The following is a 20414-nucleotide window of genomic DNA, read 5'->3' as shown; positions in this document are numbered from 1 at the left end:
TACAGCCTGAATCAGAGCTGTTAAGTGAACCAAAGAGTGAGAAGTCAATCTTGAAAAGCAGCACTGGCAAAAAATAAAGAAATTCCAATTCTCCTGCGCGTTTCGAGTCCTGCAACCTTCATGCCGGCATAACCAAACATCAGGCTGACTCTGCTTTATCTTGAAAGGGATATAAGCCGAAAGCCCCTCCTGTGTGAGATGTCCTTCTTTAAGAAGATTCTAATCTCAGCCGAAATGTCTAGCAAAATAGAGGTCATGGTGCCAGAGCACCCGGCAGACAAAAGAAGCCGGCTGCAGACCTGAGAGGAATTCTGTGAGGATGTCTCACCTGAGGGACATGGGGACATCAATGGCTGAGAGAGCAGCAACACAAACAGGGAACCTATAGACTTCCTGTAAAGTATTTTTGCTTCCCTCTGCAAAAACTTACTCATGACAAAGTGGACTATCACCTTTAACAGAGGAGCAATCTCAGAAATGTTACTGATTATTTCCACTCAAAATGTATTATTATTCCAATCATAACCACTTTTCTTTCAATAATACTCTGTTTCTTTCTTCCCTGCTCCAGCTGCTGAGTAAATTCCCAAGCAGTGCGAGTTACTTCTCTCCCATTGATAATTTGAAGGCTGATAGCATATTCGCATCTCGCAAACCGATTCAATGACGAGAGCACCGTTAAACCCTCTAAACTCTCATCCTCTCCCTTGAATTTTGATTCGATTGCTTTATCTAATTTTCCAGTAAATGCTTGAAATGTATTCCTGCACACCTTCTCCTCGTGAAACTACACAGGGGAATCATGAGAATGAGATAGAAATGAATAGTTCTGCATTAGCTTCACTTCACCTCGCCGGGCAACACCACAGCGCCTGCCGCCCCGTCCGCTCTCCTTCCAGATTAAAGTTTCCAAGCAGCAGGTTGTATCCTCAATCACCAAAAATACAATGAAGTGTGCGCCTCCTCATGAATGAAACTGTAACAGAGCCATCCCGGGTTTGAACAGGTAATGTACAGCTGCAAGGAGTCATATTGTATTTTTTGGTTCATTATGAAGCTAATAGATCACTAGTTTATCTATGGAAAGATTTGTAATACTTAAATATAAAAGACAGCAATGTCAATAATTGTTATAGTATAATCTTGAAATATGTAATAACATAAAACAATAAAAGGATGTGTTTTCCAGAAACCAAACAGACATAATATAGAGTAAGGACGACGTGGTTACCAGTTTCACTGTAAACCATGGTAAAAATCCTGAAGGTCAGTAGTAACTTTTAATATTTTAATAACTATTAAAACTGTGTTTGATTCCCGTGGTGATTTGGTTGATACTGTGCAGCTCTTATATATATGATATTTTGACACAGTTTAATCTCTAGTTTAAAATACAATATTTCAAATAATACAAGAACAAACTGTTTCTATTATTATAACTCTCCTTTACAGCTTCGTAGAACCCAAGGTGACATGATGAAATTGTTTCGACCACCAATCACATGGGATCAGCAGGAGAAACTGAGAAAAATGATTTGCACAGTTAATCGATGGTCACAGCGGTTTGCCGGATGATTTTCTTTCAATATAGCAATAGATTAATTGATCAATCAATGCCGATCTAAATATTTCAAACACTCAAACAAATTTCAATACGACAGGAGAACTATTATGTTACCTAGGAACTATAGTGTTCAGATACAACGCAACCTGGGCTAAATATTGCTGTGGAAGACAAATAACTACGGTATATGTCACACAATCGATTTCCTTTTTGCTCTAATGAAGATTATCAGCCCTAACCTACCAGACGACTGAGATTCCTTTAACGTAAAAGGTGGGAAATTAGTGCATTAAGCATGCTGAGCCGCAGCCAGAAATATGCACTGAATTGATGAGGTGTCACTTTCACTAAGAGTCACACTGTTGCAGCGACAAGAGCCTCTGTGATCCCTCTCTTCCTGCCTGTCTGCCACCACTGAGGAACAAACACTCTAATTTGCATGGTCTGCACAAAAAAAAGAAACGTCCTTGATTTTAGGAAAGGTTGCCTTGCTCTCTTCAACCCGGGGAAAACACTATTGGCATTCATACCACAGCACCACTGGAACCATCTTTGTTTTTGTTTTTTGCCAATTTCCCCCCCGCACCCCGCCCAAATATCCTCTGAGCACCGACAAACATCCATGGAGGAATCTGCGGCTCCAGAAACACAACATGGTGTTTTTCCATTTTTTTTCCCCTGAAATGTTTCTCTTATGTTTTAATTTGCTGAGAAATGACACGACATGCTAACAGCTGCAGCCGCCAGTATTTATCCCCAGCAAATGCTTAGACGTACATTTTGAGATCAATTTCAAAGCCATGTAAATTAATTTAGACTGCTAGCGGCACAATGCAGGTCAGACGGGGCAAGCAAGTTACAACACCGGCCAATTAGAAACACACAGGCATTATACATTTTTTCTCATAACCGGGGCAGAGATTTGACAGATGGAGACTGGGATGAAAATGGAGACTGCGAGTGATGGAGTATTTGAGAAACTATTGATAATTCCTGCTGTATCAATCACCGCCGTGATTTCGTCTACTTCTCACACATCCATGTCTTTACCGCAATTAAATTAGTCCCTTCATCTATTCTCTAAAACACATCGACGACACAAAGTGGGTGTAAAATAATATTTTACTGTGTGTCAATGACAGATTGTCTTTTTGAATATCCTGTTCCTTAGGAACGAGCCTGTCTGGTGCCTTATCATCTGGTTGTTTTTCAGTCAATTAACTTTCATCACTGCAGATGACTATATTTATATGGTCACAATTTGTTAATCTAAAGCATGGATGGTTGATTTTTGCATATTGGTTTTAAGATTTGTCATGGAGTGTATTTAAGTCTAATTACAACCAGTTCTCTGAAAAGAGTAATCTTTTTTTTCCAGTGGAGGAAATAAAAGAGATAAATCTATGAAGAATTAAGAACAGGGGGAGGTTTGAAGCAACATGCTGCTAGGGGAGCTACAGTAGAGCATGTAGTGCATATAATGCAATTTAATAATGTCAAACCATATCAATTACTCTGTGATAGAGCCAGACCAATGTGGATCTTTGGGGGTCATTGCTGATATTTGACTGTTTACCCATATTAGATGAATTGTATTATGGTAACAAGCAAATGTACAGAAATTGTATGATTTTTTGAATAGTGTAGAATAAAGGTTTTTATACTGGCACTTCTCTGCAACATAAAGGCTGATACTGATATATCTGTGGATTCTCATATTGGCTGATATTATCGGACAACTGATATATCTGTCGTGCTCTGCTGCGATAACCCTTATCGTGAATATTGTTTAAAAAGGCAGCAAACAGCTTAAATAAATCCTTTTTTAGAAATTACATATTTTATCTTGGCCATGTGACTTCATAAAGAAAGAAAAATATTTTTTATAGTCTTTGGCAGATTAAGATTAAAAACTAATCCAGCTTTCTCAGGAGACTTTATTAATTTTGTGCCTTTATAAACATCATAAACACCAAACAAGACAAATGTCTGATTACTTATTTAATTAAAAAATAATTCAGGTAAAAGGGCAATGAAAATGACCAGATCTGTGACAACCTGTCAAATCAAGAAAACGATTATTGGGTTTGATTTGATGATGTATGAGTTGTGTCGCATCTTAATGTGATGCAAATATGAAATGAGAGACACCTCATGCTTTCACAGCACCAACGCTAACAACCTGTTCACATCGCGAGGCCCTTGTGATGCTTGCCAAACAGAGCGGGAGTAAAGTCTTGTGAACGAGACTCAACGAGAGAACGATATCAACCTTTGATTAATGCCAGACGGGGTTTTCCTTGCAGAGAATGAGTGCTGGAAAATCCACAGTAAACAAAACACTAGGAGATGAGAGATGTTTCTCAACTGTCTCAGTTCAAACACGAGGAGAGAGGGAGAGAAGGTTTCGTCTGCTTTGTGGTTTCTTCCCCGTATCTGACCGAACAACGCGCTGTGTCAAAATTAAACATCAGACTATCAGTGAGTGCAGGCAGTGAGTTCTCTACGTTGGAGATTTTAAGATGCAGCGATGAAAGACCAAAAAGATCAGAGGAAGCTTTGCATCAATATTTATAATTTCACCTAAATTACCGCAAAGGTGATATTATCTGGATTATTTCATGAGTTGCACTACAAATTTGAAAACATAATACAAAAGGAATCTAAAGAGAAATCTAAATATAGAAAGTATATTTAATAGTTAAAACAATCCTGATATTCCCCGTCATGTGTACTCTGAAGGGAAAATACCAGAGAATAAAGTACACATCAAATATTCACCCGTATAATGTGAAATGTTTAAACGCTTGGCCTATGTGAGTTAAGGGTATATTTTTCTAGGGGTATCTTTCTTTTAGATTGAGGAAACTCATGGAGAAGGCATCGCGTTGCTTTGAAGGGAGTTCACACGTCTTACAAACCTGAGAAGGGCCTTGGAGAATAGGATGTCTTTTAGACGGGCACCTTTGTAAAGAGATGGATTGAGAAGAAAGTGGTATGCTAAAGAGCAGTAGCCTTACCTCATTAGTGTTCCACCGGTGTCTCTCCTTTGGCAGCGAGGTGCATTTTGGTAGACATTCAAGCAGCTTCTTGGGCAGGTATATTTTCAAATGTCCATGTTCATCTGCAACAAGAGCAACGCAAAACAGGAAGTTTAGCACAGGCTTTATACCTCATTGACTCGCTCGTCTCCCTCTTTATCAGGCCGTCCGTCTCTCTGTCACAAAATGCTCACTGTAAAATAACTATCACAAATCAAATTAGGAAATTCATTTAAGAAATAAGAGAGGACTGCCTGCATTTTATTTTCTGCTTGGCTAGATTATTTTACTGTGAAATGCATAGTATCAGGGGAGTTCACCAGAAATTTTTCACTGTCAACTTGTAAAGGCTGTGTCTATTCATTATTTAGACACAATAAACACCCTTGAGTGATTTTACAGCGTATGGGGATTTAGTAAGGGGGCCTGTGCGCTGCACGCCAGAATGTGGTATATTAATAAGGGAAATAATTACAATTACCAGGCCCAATGCTTACATCATAATGCATGTCGCTCAATCCATAATTTAGATTTAACAATCAGTTCATGAGTATTGTAAAACAGTAGGGGTTAAGGACACAATCATGCATGAATGCATTCAAATGTTGAATTAATTCCAGTGCTTTCTGTCAGGTAAAATATGGAGATGGATAATGTGTGAACAAACTATACTTGTTTAGGTAGACAGAAAGTGTTGAATTTATAATATCATAAAGAACCCTATTACAGTTTTAATAGAACAGGAGATATAGGCTTACTTGGACATAATCCTAGTTTATCAGTAGCAATGACAGCAAAAGCAGAAAAGTCTGAAATTGTCAATCACTGGGGGGGTCGAAGACAGTGCTAGTGAAAAAAAATACTCAATCTCTGGTGCATCAACATGGGTAAAAAAGTCAGTGTAGAAAAGATGTATGGTTCATAACAGAGGGTGGAAAGACTTGTGTCAGATTGTGTCATTGAGGAAATATTTTAGCTTGTGCATCATCCAGACGAGGCCTGCCAAGAATATGAGCTTCTCTTTTTCACCGTAGCTGCCAATAAAGTTTAGGCTGTTCCATCCACCTCACCCAACCCCCCATCACACCCACTGTGAACCTTTAATCTTTTTGTATATGCCTCACTTCTAATGCATCTACAAGTGTAAATCGAGCCCCTAAATATTGCCTGTAGTTAGTAAATCCAGGTAAATGTTCCAGCATGTGCAAATTAATCTGTTATTCAGTTTTAATGTGTGTGGATTTCATGTAAATACATTCGCGGGAAGTGATGCAAAATGCTGCATTTATGCAACGCAATTTAGCTGGGAAATAAACCAAAGCTAAAAACCAAATAACATAGACCGAGGCACATTCTTTCATATTTATATAACTGCAGGTTTGGATACTAGGGGGGGGAAATGGGTGAGTAAAAGGGAGAAAGAGGAAAAAGCTTGAAAATGAGTGTTGACTATGGATCCCTGGGGGAGCCGGTGTCACTGGTTGATTGTAGGAAAATAAAGAAAAAGTTCAACCGCAGAGAAACACCACTTTAAAAGCCAATACAAATAATGATCATGAGGATATAAGACGATGCTTGTAGCTTGATGTGCGTCACAGCGGGAACAGAGTGCCACTGCCCAGAAACCTCAGTGAACACAGTCGCTCCGCGGTATAACGCGCGAGGTGGCACATCACCGCTCCCAGAGGAACACACGGGTAGATGTGTAGTATTTACCATTTCCATCTGTACCTATAATTTTGCGTGTACACTCTGTTTTATATCAGCTGCACAGGTATCTGTAATCATCCGCTATGCCCAATTAAGAATCACATACAACATCTGCTCCTTGGTACCGGAGCACTTCCACTGTCAGAAGTAGAAAACATGCTGCAGCTGAATTATCAGAGAGGCAGCATAGACAGAAGGGGGCTGGTTTTTTTGTGCGAGCAGACTTTTTGTTATTCAAAAGGAAACTAATCAAGAAGTTGTAGTCTCATTTTGATGCACGGTCAAACTTTCATTATCGTCTAATAAAAGGGTCAAGAGGAGCCAAAAACTGAAGCCCACTCCAAAATGGAAAAAATGGCTCTCGGTCCACACTCGGCTACAGCGTGGGTCGGACCAAAGTTTTCTCCATCTCCCATCCGATGACATGTGATCTGAAGAGTCCCCTCTTCGCAGCAGCAGCAGATACATATGTCTGTCTCTGGGCGGATTATTCAGGATTCAGTGCTGCCCCCTGGCACCGCCTCCTGTGACACCATCAACAGCTGACAGGGGTTAGATTGGAATATGTCTCAAGCAAGTAGAGGATTTTATCGCCAAAAGAGTCGGGATCGGAATCTACCGCAGGAGGATTCGTCTGCTCAATCTGCCAGCAGGCTAAAATACTGTGGATGAGCTGAACATGAAACATCGAGGCTTCTGACAGATAGAATGAAAACTGTAGTCTCTCGCTTGGTTTTAATCATTTCACAACCTTATAATTACACCGGTCATTGCACAACATGTCTCTGTGCAGAGTGTTACCGGCTTTACAACTCTCTGAGCCACGGAACCCTGAATTATGCAAAACACATCTCAGTTAAGTGTGCTGTGCACATGAAAGGTGAAACAACTACCACATGACTGCATTTTACTTTGAAATCCCGGTGTTGTATGTGTCAGCTAACAACCCCCCAAGCAGCAGAGCAACCTGTAAACCCGGCAGGACTCATGTGTTAGCTGGGTTTCTGTTAATCCTTTAACCTTACGTAAACACTTCTAAAATTGAATAAATAGGGTGTGATCAGATTACTAATGTGTATGTAACTACATTAAATGATGCGAGAAGTCTTAAGCCTGTTAATGAGGACATTCTCATGACCACCTAATATATATTGAAGACATTACTGGACTCTCTTCCACTGGACATATTCTGGGGAATATTGTGTTTTCTGTAGGAGCCTATAATATTTCACTTGCCCTTTTTGCATGTTTTATAACCTGATAAAGTAATTTTAAAACAGCCAGTTAAAGTTATGTGAGTGTATGGAATAGTCAAAGCTCTATTTCAGGCGTTTTCAATGAAAACCTGAATTTCTGCCCAAATTCCAGCGACAGCAAATAGTTGTTGGCTGAGTTATCTATTCATTCAATTCTCCTATGGATGAACTAAGACAATTATCTGTGGATACTCTGATACTGTAGAAAAGGCTCTCTGACAATGTCTGGAATATTTGGGAAAATCTTTTTCTTTAGATATTCAAGATTTAAAAAGTCAAAGGACCAGACTACAAACGAACATGCACTGTTCCCTTTCACCTCACATAGCCTTTGCCTCAAGTCTTAAAGTGCTGTCTTTCAGTGCTTCATGGTCCCCACTTGCACTCACAGTCCCTCTATTTCTAGAGCAGCCATTTAGATTTATTACAGCCAAACTATGAAATGTTCTTGACTGGCCAAGTCTGTCACTGGACCTCAATCCACCTAAGCATCTGCTCCTCTTGCAGAAGATCCAGTCTGAAGGCAACACTCCTCCAAACCCAGCAAGAAGCAAATATGGCTGCAGGACAAGTCTGGCAGAGCAGCACCAGGGAACAAGCCAAGTATCTGTTAATGTCCATGGATCAAGGATTCAGCACATATATCGACTGCAAGTCATTTCCAGCCAAATATTTAATGTAATCAGGGTATATCTCATGATTTAAACTGTAAAATACTGCTAAGATATCTGGATGTTCACAGTATATTTATGTTAAACTGCGCACATGTGTAGCATACCTGTTGTTGTAATGGACGAAGCACACTAGAGAGAGCTGTATAGGCTAACTACTGTCGTGTTTCAAATCGTCCACTACGCTCGTGCTGTTAAATAAACCATGTGTTTTAGATGTGACACTTGTTATTCAGCTGTTGAGTGTTGGCCGTCTCTAATCCGGGAGCCCTTGTCCAACATGAGAGGGGCCTTGTTTACATAAGAACGTTTCTTGCTGGGCTCTCATGGGACACAAAAAGCAAACTCACTGTAACCGTTGAGCGCTGAGGTTTCTTTTCTGCTGCATTACACTCTCATAACTCCAACTTTCAGCTGCCATTTATCCACAGTAATAATATTTCAGCTGCCATATGCCTTCGGTTCCTTCCACCAGACATTTCCACAGATGAGAAGGAGGAACCATGAGCAGCCACAACAAAGTGCTGCTTGCTAATTTGTACACTGTGGCATGGAAATCCACATATACTGTGTGTGCATGAGCTGAAAACAGCCCTTTGGGGAATACCTTGTATGCCAGATTTGGAATACATTAATAGATTATAGACAACTTCTTCATGATCTAATTGTCTGAGAAGATCAGTGTATAAACAACAAATTACCGACAAAAATGTGGCTTTGAAAATGTAAATGGATCAAAGCTTGAAGGGAACTCTGCTTCTTTTGCATTTCCAGTGCTTTCCCCTGTACGTTTTAATATTAAGTCCAAACAGCAGCCTTAATGACTGTGTGTACATTAGCCAAGAAAGGGATACACAGAAACCTACTATTTGATTGTAAAACACTAAAAGTGCAAGACAGGCTGATACCAGAGCTTGTTATACGAGAGGATGAGCCGAGCTGAGCTGGCACACTGGAGCCAATTACATTCTGGGTCTTGATGAGCAAGCTCACATCCAAAAGGCTAAAGAGGGAGGACCTCTTTTCAGTGCAGAGGCTACAGGTCTGCAGCTTTCATGTTGCCATTCGTGTTTTGAACAGTGGCACGTGCCTTCCTAATTCTCATCACCCTCTGTCGAACGTGTATGAAGGTATATATATATTTCTGTGCGCTGATGTTTGGATTATCACTGATCCTGGCTGCTAAGCAAACACTTGGGCTGAATTTAAGGGGTATCTGTCATGCTAGCTTGCTCCAGCCCCACCCTAGAGACGGGAGCGAGGGTCATGAGACTGGAAAGGCTGACAAAAACAAATCTTTAATCAATATCTGAGCCCTGAACGCAAACCCTCTCTCTTCCCTCTCTGTCTCAGAGCGCTCTGGGAGTGACAGTTTTTCTTTTTAATCCGTGCCCACATTGTGGAGAAATTGCAAGCTAATGTTTTGGCTATAGATCATTCAACAAATCGCTGCTGGCGGTGCATATCCAAAGTAACTGGTCTGAATGCCAACGTTTTATTCCACAACAGTTTAGTGGCTAATATGGCTTAAGGATGTGAGGAGCAGTGTAACACTATCTGCACTTTTGGAGCTATACCTGAAACAAGTGGGAGGTGAATCACAGAAGAGCAAACATTCCTGTGGATAAACATTTAGCTCTCACCTCCGCTCGGGAAGGAAGCACAGTGAAACTGAATCAGGCTCATGATCCACTCACTGGGCTGGACCAGAATTAGCATGGTTAACCAAAAGATCTTAGCTCAGACATATTTCATCAACTAGGGTGTGACATGTTATGCTACCGTAAAAAAAAACAAAAAAAAACACACCCAATCTGCTGCACATAAACCGTAGCCAAGCAACTAGTTAACAACTTATCGGTGGTAGTGAATGATGCTGCATGAAGACGACACAAAAAAACAACCATCCATTTGCAGAGGAGCTCTTCCCGGATGCAGAGACTAACGACAGGAATAAATCTGTCACATTGACATCTTGTGAGAATTACCTGTTTTGCATATTTCTTAATGCAACGTCAAATACTGTATCTTTATTTTAAGTGCCAACACCGAGTCTGTTCAAAGAAAGAAAAGGCAGTAGCAGCATTGTTTAACCTGGTGACGCGCTGTCATCCTTAAACACCCCCTGCAACTAACTCATTAGCAGGAGTAACCGATATTTTGATCATTTAATCCCCATTTTATATGGACAGAAGAACACTTTAATAGTCAGAGGGAGACAGACAGAAACTGTAGAAACATCACTTGTTATTTTATCATTGTACTTTCATCACTAGCAGGAGATTTGAAAGAAAAGAAAAACCATTTTCTTTAGTTGTGCACAAAAAACATACATGTACAGAAAAACAAAAAGACAAAATGACATTAATTCACAGCATGCACAGAGATATATTACACATTCTACTTACATGCAGTAAGTATATTATGATATATATAAAAAAAAAAAAATACATTCGGTGAGATGCTGAAACATGAGGTTGAGCGTCTGAATGGAATCAATCTACATTCGGAGGGCATGGAATGGGTTATACAGTATTTATAATGATCTCTAGCAGGCAAGACGTCAATCCAGTCCAGTGACAAACTGAACCTAGAGCTCATACAGTTGAATGTTGACAGTTGAAAACATAATGTAGACAATGAGACACCCAAAACAAAGAAAAAATAATGTGGTTTAAAATGTGAAACAGAGATTTATTCAGAGAGCCGAGGTGCAGTGGTCAAGTGATGACAAGCTGTCAATAGAAAATGATGAGTCTGGTTGTGAGGCGTGGAAGAAGAAGATGAAGAAGAGGAAGAAGAAGAGAAAAGGAAAGTAAAGGAGGGGGGTTAACCTGCGGGAAGCTACTGCAGTGACATTTACACTAATGGGATACTGCCCCTGTTGCCTTCAGGTTAGGACACTTTCCTGTGATTCAGCTAAGAGCCAAAAACTCTTCATAACATCACTAATAATCTGCGGTCGTGACATGGAAGCTCCATTCACACTGTTTTTAAGCAAATATCTATCATTACAAATATTAATCCCTAATACAGAAGTCATTCCAAATACTCTGACACATGGAGAGGAAAACTTTTGAGTCTTTTTTTCTGTGACAGTTTTTCGATTGTGTCTCTTTTTCGGTTTTATATCATCGTCCAACATCTCACATTTCAAGACACTTCCACAGGTCATGAGTATCTGAATCATTATTTCTGCCAGGAGGTTGTGTCTGCATTTATCTGTCTGTCCCTTTCAATTTTGGTTGATGTCCTTCAACTATTTTGTTGATATCTCAGAATAATTTAGCATATTTAGTGGACTAATATTCACGAAAGTAGGAATTTTTTTAATTAAAATTTGGTTTCCTACAGGGACTGTTCGGCCTTACCAGAGAGATTCTTCTGGATTTTATACCTTATATAAAAAGGAGAGTTGTTGATCCTGAATTAGACCAGAGTCTGTAGCCTGCTTCTTGTGGGAGATCCTGAACTGAGCTTCACTACAACACAGGACAATTTAGGCAGTGTCATATTTCCCTGGTAGTAATAACAGTGATTGGCCTATAGTCCAGGGGCCACTCTCCTCACAGCCTGATGGCTCTAGATGGGGACACGGACAGGAGTATGTAGACTTACTATATAGCCTGTGTTAGTTTAGGACTGGGAAACCAATTATCTTTATCATTTGGCCTATAGCCTGTTCGATAACACTCTCACATACGGGGAAATTACTAACCGCCCACAAGCGTTAGAAAAAAAAATGTCTGCTGAATCTCACCATGGCGTTGCTATGTTACAACGAACTACAACAAAGAGAACATTTCATTGCTTGTTGCAGAAGCATCTAGAAAGAGCGTTTGGCCTGCAAAACAAACACACACACACACACACACACAACAGCTGTTTCACAGATGCAAAATTATGTGTTATTTTTTACTCAGTGGGAAAGGATGAAAGAGTCTGAGTGCATGTGATAGATTCGAATTTACACTAAATCTCAACGGACATCATTGCTTACGCAATTGTGCTGCGACCAAACGAGATGCAGCATCTGCAGCGTGGCAGCCTACATTGTTTACAATTACATTGTTTACATTCCCTCAGTGGCTATGCGCTAGACACACTATGTGTAATATAGTATAATAAGGGAAGACTGTCAAAAAGTCAAACAGCTGAAAAAAAAGGAAAAATAGAAAGCCCGGGCCTATTACTGGAAGTTCAACAAACATGCACACACGGTTAACTGCCTGCAACAAACTGAAAATGACTCTTTATGTGTTCTCAGCCCTCACCGAGCTCACCCATCCATAAAAATCCCATCTCAAGGAGAGCAGAGGTGAGGTCTCTCTCTCTCTTTCTCTCTCTCTCTCTCTCTCTCTCTGCTTGCCTCTCTCTTGCTCTCTTTCACTTTCTTCCTCTTGCCTACACATGCACACAAACAAAGCCTTTCTTTCTGTATCATAACTACTCCCACAATTACTCAGACGATTACTCAGATCAATGGTTTACCTGCCTGTTTGAGCTGCTCTACTCTGCTGGAGTGTCCTGGTGAGGCAGAAGGAGAGGGGCAGAAAACCTCGGGGCTGAATGCATTAAACTGGGTGTCTGACACGGGTGCAGGATACTGTAATATCACGCAATAACATGAAGGAAAATAGCAAGACTGGCATAACGTATTGTCAGTCACAGCTGTCACACATGAGGGGGCAACGCAAAAGTCTATCAACAATGTCCCTGTTACAGGCTGAGTCGCTGTTTCATAGATCTGCACAAGCAGTCCCCTGCCATTAAATCTCTGAAAACGTTCGCTGTTAAAAAAATACAGAGAAAATTCAGTGCAGCCGAGCTCACCCAGTTCCAGATATCGAGTGACGAGTCTGAAAAAAGGTCTGAGGGTGATTTCAGATGCTCTATTTAGAAATGACAATACACAAGCACACTTAATTACCCAGTCTCTAGTCTGGATCAACAGTCTTCCAGCAGTGAAGGGACGGGTGTATTCATTAACAGTGAACGGGCTCCTTTCTGCTGAGAAACAATCTGCTTCACAGAGGACAGCTTTTTCAATGGGTGAAGAGACAGAGGCTAAAAATTCAGACAGTTCCTCTGAGGAGGAATGAAGGGAAACTCACCCACAAATAACATCAGGACTTTGGCCTACATTTCTGACTGATTTGTTTTGGCCACGAAAATAGCACTTGTGCACAGGCTTGTCAGCGCAGTGAAGCAGTTGCGCCCACAGAAGCTGGTTTTTACAAGTCATAAAAAAAAACTAAACCTCAGCTATGATGTTGTGCTGTCTTTGTTCTTTGCCCCTGGTCCACAGATCTTGTGGCGCATTAAATGTAATGAGAGGGGAAGCAGGGGCAAAGATTAATCCATTTGAAGGAAGAAAATATCACAGGATACAAATTTTTCAGCGCCTTGTAAATATTTTTCGGCCAAACACAAATTGATTTTGCAGGGTTTTCAAGTCACGCTGCACAGTGCACACTTTGGTTGATTTTCTTTTCTCTTCACCCATCAAAAAAAAGCTTGAAGAGAAGCGGGGAGAGGCAAGTACAGGCCCATAATTGATGGCTCAAAGTGTAAGCTTTCTCTCCGAGGGTCCGCTCAGGTCCTGATCCCCTGGCCTTAACCTGAAACAATCACTCTTAGTTAACAACAGCACTTCAGCTATTGACAGCGTGATCCCGTAAAGCAGACACTTCAATCAACAGAGCAGCCGGAGGGGATGTTGTGTTGGAGGAGAAGAAAAGAAGAAGAGGGAGGGGGGGGGGGGGGGCAGCATGGGTACGGATGAAATCAAGAAGTAAATAAATGAATCGATGAATGAATAATAGATTGGCCAGCTAGTGGCTTCTTGGAGCGGCAATGCAGTATTAATAACTGACTCTTACTGTTCATCTCTGTGTCATCACTGATACTCTTAGGTGGACCATGGCCAGCATAACACACTGCTGATCTGTACATTCGATCCGGATTACGAACTTTCTTCAGTCCTTCAGGAGGCAAAGAGAAAAGTAGAGAAGATCGAGGAAAAGAAGCATTCTGCCAGCCTGTGATTACTAAGCAAACTCCCCATGCAAGCAGTATCAACAGAGCTAGACATTGTATTGAAATACATTTAAAAAACACACAAGAGCTCTTACACAATATATGACATTAATAATAATAATAACAACAACAACAACAACAATAATAATAATGATGGTGATGATGATGAATCACAGTGAATCATTTTGTCTATTTAAAAAGAGTGAGTTGTGTCAATTTTTCTATTCTTAGGCCTAGGCGAAGCAAGGACGGTAATAAGGGTCAGTGAGGCTTTGATGCGGGTCAATAATACTCCCTATTGCATCACCGGTAAAGCGGATTAATCAATACAATCAATCATGTGGCCGTGCAAAGCAGTCGGTAAAGGTCTATTACAGGCAGGCATTAGGAGTGATTCGTCCCAGGAACCACAGACCGAACCCGGGGTCCCATCCATCCACACCTCACTGATTCAATTAAATGGTTGGAGAAGAAGAAATAAGTAAAGAAAAGAAAAAACGTAATGCCTGATTCAACACAAAACTGCGAGAGCAAAGTGAGTCGTCCGACATCACGAGGAGGTTAAATTCATCCTTCTTTACAAAAACAGCGGAGAAACATTTACACCATTGCTGCACAAGCACTTTTGTAAGTTAATGGCTGACTGCATGCTTACTTGATGTTTCGCTGCCGCTTCGCCCTGAACTTTGATTGAAATGATAACATCATGAAGTCTAAACTTTTTTAGACTGCACCCACTTGAAAATAAAGAAGAGAAATTTGACTCGCGGCGCAGCTGAGAGAGCGAGGCTGGATTCACGTTTTTTACGAAAAAGCAGCCTTTGTTGATGTGTCTGTTGTGCGTCTGTTGCTCCAACTGCTTTAGACTCATGAAGTGACACACTGACAGTTTAGAGATCCAACTCCAGAGTGTGAATACTTACAACTTTTAATATTTACAACGTTTTCTTTTAAGTCCTGACGCCACAATAACTGCGTGCTTGCTTGTGTTTACAAAGGTGCTGCTTCATTTCTCACATTTGGCTCCTGCACAGCAATGTTTGAATGAGTCTCTGCTCTGTTGGATTCGAGACAATTGGCTGTAGTTTTATCCGGAGCAGTCTCCGGCTAAGACATATCAAGCCTGTCTCTTCTGTGGCCTCCAGCCCTGGTAGTTAAAGTATTGGACCCTCTGTGCTGTTTATGAGTGTGAAGGAGGGGGAAAAAGGACCCCGAGGACCCTGACAATCAGTTAGGCTGTAGAGAATTACCCCAGGATGAAAACATTACACCGCTGAATGAGACTAGGCCCTGGCCCTTGGGTTGAATGCCAAGATGTAACCCTCAGTTGTTATGGGCCATCATAAGACCTGCCAAACAACTAAGAGAGCTGCGCTGCCTGCATAGACCACAAGGACAAAAGGTTAAGGAACACTGTTCAGCTCTCTCTGTGCTCTCCTGACATCCGCCAGCATGTCATGTAAAAACTGTAACAGTGATGAAGCCTGTTGAAAAAGCCTGTTCTACATTAATGAACGGCCAAAAGTGAGAAAAAACTGGATCCAGGAGACAAGATTCAGCGTGAGAGTTTCTACGTAAAAGCTTTAAGAGCCAGGTTTGCATGAGGCGGCATTACATTTACATTAAGATATGACCCTCCCGCTTTCTCTCTATGCTCCTCTTCCTCCCTCTCCTCCTCCTCCTCCTACTCCTTTTTCCACTGACCGGCCTCACAGGAACACTGAAAATAACTTAACCTGCTCAGCGAGGGGACTTTCACGTGAGGGTTTTCAGTGAGCGCTGCCTGTGTTGGACGGGAATCAAGATTAACAACTGGAGACTATTTGTTAAGTTCAGCTATGTAGATGAACACATTAGGCCTATACACCACAGTGAAGTCATTACTATCATAAAACCAGATGTCTTCATTTTTTTGTCATAGCCACAGACTGATCCCTCGTACACTCTAAGTGTGCTTTGAGCAGCTCAATACCACCCCCTGGTGGGACAGGGTTTAGTGGTTGGCACACTGACATCCAAACAACTGAAATCCCAGCGTTTTATCTTCTCCCCTCATATGGAGGCAGGTACTTTGTTTACACTCATTTGAGGCATTAAAGTAATTCTGCATCAAAAGGAATTTGTGTTTGAGGTTACTGACACTAAACTCCGACAGAAGTCTGTTCAAATTTGAAGCCTGCCACAAAACATTACGAACAGCTCGGAAACATCTGGCCCTAACGATTGATGGAGAAATCCTTTTTTTTTATTATTTTTGTGCTCGTCTCTTTCTCATTTCGGTCTGCAGACAATTTTAAAGACCCGGGGTGTGAGTCTTCTGCTTGAGCCATAATATAAATCAATTTTTTTTTTTTAAAGAGACAACAAGTTTCGAAAAGAAAGCTGCCCCATCATTCTGCCACATAAAAGTTCAACATTTAAAAACGAAGCACTGCCGAAATATATGCTTTCTGTTTTTAATCAGCTGAAATTACCATCCTTTCTCAAATAAAACCAATCCAGCCCAAATGGTTTAAACCCAGTAAAACACTCCCCTTTAGAGCTGATGTGTTTGATCTTATCTTATAACTTCATAAAGACGTTGTGTTTAATTCCTCACCCAAACATTCCAGGGGACTGTATCTGAATGAGAACAGATCTCCTATGCATATGCTCCGCAGTAAAACACCCCACTAAAAAGGAAATAAGTGAGTCTAATGCATTTCATTTTGACTTAGTGAGCCGTAAGAAACAGGATGAGGAGCGTTACGAATTTAAAAAAGCATTTCGTTCCTGTGAGTAAAGTAGTGTAATGGGCAAGGCTGGTAGATAAAAAAAAATAAATAATATTCTAACATCATCCCTGCTTCTTGTGATGGCATTTTCATCTCAGCAGCGAGTTGTGTTGATTCTCATCGCGAACACATTGGAAAACAAAGAAAAAGAAAAAGAAACACAACACATCACTTCTGCCTCCATATCATTGTCAAACGACTTGAAGTGAACGATGAGGGAATGAAACAAAAATAAAAACTAAACACTGACATTATTAAAGGCAAGACATGTTTTGTTTGAATGATTTTTCCCAACAAAAATTAAAAAAATCATAACGCAGAGAGGAGCCGCGCTGACACAGAAACTAACCCGAGCCAGGCTGCGTGGAAGCCGGGGAAACGAGGGAAGAAGTTGCCGCTGACATGTTGTCATTAACTTAGCCTTGTTGTTAACTACTTGGATTTTCTCCCGGCTTGACAACGACCCCGAGCGGAACCAGCGCGGTACTTTTCGCTGTCACCAGGCGGACTGTCCGGGCTGTTCGTCCCCGCGTTGGAGCGTCCACCGTGCGGGGGGCTACACCGGGAATAGTAGCCGGGGCTAGAAGGCAAGCTAATACTAGCCGGCTAGGTGATGTCTCCACGTTTTAGCCGCCTGTTCGGAGCGGGATAGCGGAGCCGTTCTCCGGCGAAAAAAAACCTCCGCTCCCCGCCAAGCTCGCCTCGTCCCCTCGCCGGGATGCGACCGCTCCGGAAAAGCCCCACGACGGCGGTGATACTAGTGAATTAATCCCATTATAGTCCTCTTACCTTCCGGCTTGTTTTCGGCAGCCATTTCCCCTTCACGCGCAACATCCTCCTCCTCCTCACGACCGTGGGTACCACGCGCGTGCACGGCGAGGACAGCACGAGGAGGGACCGGAGGAGCGGGCGGCGAGTCGGTCCGACCGAGGAGAACTTACCATTGGCTGAGAGCAGGTGAGTGACAGACCCCCCCACCCCCCTCACATTTACACCGTGTATTCGGTTCTTTCGTTTTTTTATTCCGGTGAATATGAAGCAGCTGAGAGGCGCTGCAGGTCTGATGTGATGCTCAACATGGTGACGTGTTGTTCTGACAGAAAAGAAACAACTTCATCAGCCAGGTGAGACTAGTGACTGAGACTGGTTCCTCAAAGGTTTGTCCTCCCTTGAGAGACACGATGAGACAGATGATGAGACAGATGATGAGACAGATGATGATACAGCCCTGGGTGCAGAAAGGTGAAAGACCCACATACCTTTCCTCTGACCCCCAGACTGGAAAAGACTAAAAACAACACAAACACATCTCCCCTCACCTTAACATCTTCTCTATGTCTCAACGTCATTCTTTTTCCTCAATTAAAACTCATTCACTAAAGGTTTTGTCCATCCCTTAATGACATAAACTGATTATGAGACGGCCCTGGGTGCAGACAGGTGAAAGCCCCCCATACCTCCCCCCTCCTATAACCCCCAGACTCAAAACAGCACAAACACATCTCCTGTCTCTATCTCACCGTCCGCCTCAATGAAAGATAATTCAATAAAGGTTTGTCCATCTCTGAGTGACATAAGACAGGGTTAGAGTTATGAGACCCCCCCCATAATTCCCCCCTCTAGGACCCTCCAGACTGGAGAAGACAGAAAACAGCACAAACACATCTCCCCTCAGCATAACACGGTCTCCTCTAGACTTCATGTCAACATAAAGGAGCTCAGAGGCGCTGCAGATCTGACGTGACGCTCATGTTTAAAGATGGTGACATGTTGTTATATCAAAAAGAAACAACTTTCTCATCACCCGGTGAGGCTGCAGCCTTTAACCTCAATTAGAACTAATTCATTAAATGTTTGTCCTTCCCTGAGTGACATAAGACAGATTATGAGAGGGCCCTGGGTGCAGGTACCTCCCCCCTCCTTTTTGGGACCCCCCAGACTTGAGAAGACTAAAAACAACACAAACACACATCCTCTCTCACCTGAACATGGAGCTCAGAGGCTCTGCAGGTCTGATGTGACGCTCCTGTTTAAACATGGTGACATGTTGTTTTATTAAAAAGAAACAACTTCATCATCACCAGGGGAGGCTGCAGCTTTTATCCTCAATTAAAACGAATTTATTTGTGATTATTCAATGTTTGTCTATTATTAGAAAGCCAATGGGTGCACACAGGTAAAATGCCCTCTGCTATCCTCCTCCTAAACTAAAAACAACACAAACACATGGTTTACAATCATTTCCTGTTCCTTTGTGGTTATTTTGTCTGTCTTTGAGGTTATTATCAGTATCTTTGTGGTCATTTTGTGTCTAATTCTGCCTCTCTCCAGTCATTTTCTGTCTCTTTGTGGTCATTATGTGTCTCTTTGTGGCCAATTTGTGTCTCCTTTGCATCACATTGCAGCCATTGTGTGTCTCTGTGGGCATTTTGTCTTTCTTTGTGGTCAATTTGTGCCTTTTTGTGGTCATCAACATCACTTTGTGGTCATTATTCATTTCATTGTGTGTTTTTTTGGCATTTTTGTTTTTTAACTATTCTCTATGGGATTTAAACAGTCACTCTGACTGAGGGGACCCCATGACCTCAAAGAGACACTAAATGACCCCAAGATGACAGACAGTGAATGTGTTTGTGTTATTTTTAATGAATGATATAAGGATTGTAATATGTTTTTTTAGATAATAATTTATCACAACAAATGAGCATACATTTTTGCATGTGTTGATTTTAAGTTTAAGTTTAGTTCCTTTTCTTACTTTCCCAGAGACTCCTGGGTGCAAATTGTTCACTGAAAAAACAACCAACCAAACGTTTGAGGCATATCAAACTGTAGTAACAGTCTGCACAGTCTGTCAATCAAGTGTCCAAATGTCAGATTACATTTTTAAAAACTGTGGACTTGTTTGTTCCCTTGTAAACACGTCTGTCTGATTTCAGATATCAGCACCACACTGAAGGCTGCAGGGTTTTTTTCAGGAGACGTGGACGATGGGAGCTTTTGATGGAGTCCATCTAAACCGTTCTGTCAATGTGACGACCAGTTCCCCGGATGCAATCGCTTTAATTTCGGTCCATTGTGCCATCAAGTCTCAAACACCTACCATAATGGTGCAGTTATGTAGGCTAGAGAACAGTGCGGGCTGCGTTAAATGACTGCAGGCAATTTAATTACAGATCACTGTGCTTCATAGACTTTGCTTTTGGCACTTGTGTCACCTGCTGCACTTAAGGACAGCCTTCACCCGGTGTTAACAGGCTGGTGGCCACCGGTGCAGAAACGCACTGTGTATAGTTGGAGGTGGTGGTGCTGAAAGGACAGCTCCTCTGCTGCGTGTGTGCCTGGTGCAGTCGACGGCT

The 20414-nt window shown here is 41.7% G+C and overlaps 1 protein-coding gene across 1 annotated transcript in view; it reads right to left on the bottom strand.

Moving 5' to 3' along the window:
* Nucleotides 1-14221, bottom strand: part of camta1a (calmodulin binding transcription activator 1a) — a 272323-nt gene extending 258102 nt beyond the window's left edge. The window contains exons 1-2 of the mRNA XM_062392299.1: nt 14125-14221; nt 4585-4688 (exon numbers count right to left, since the gene is read on the bottom strand). Of these exons, the coding sequence (XP_062248283.1) occupies nt 4585-4688; nt 14125-14197 (177 nt within the window). The 5' untranslated portion in view covers nt 14198-14221. The remainder of the gene's footprint in view (nt 1-4584; nt 4689-14124) is intronic.
* Nucleotides 14222-20414: the final 6193 nt, after the last annotated feature.

Source organism: Platichthys flesus, chromosome 7, assembly GCF_949316205.1.
Source record: "Platichthys flesus chromosome 7, fPlaFle2.1, whole genome shotgun sequence".
NCBI classification, from domain to species: domain Eukaryota; kingdom Metazoa; phylum Chordata; class Actinopteri; order Pleuronectiformes; family Pleuronectidae; genus Platichthys; species Platichthys flesus.
The sequence above is the reverse complement of the archived record's forward strand: the minus strand, read 5'-3'. Positions and strand labels throughout refer to the sequence as shown.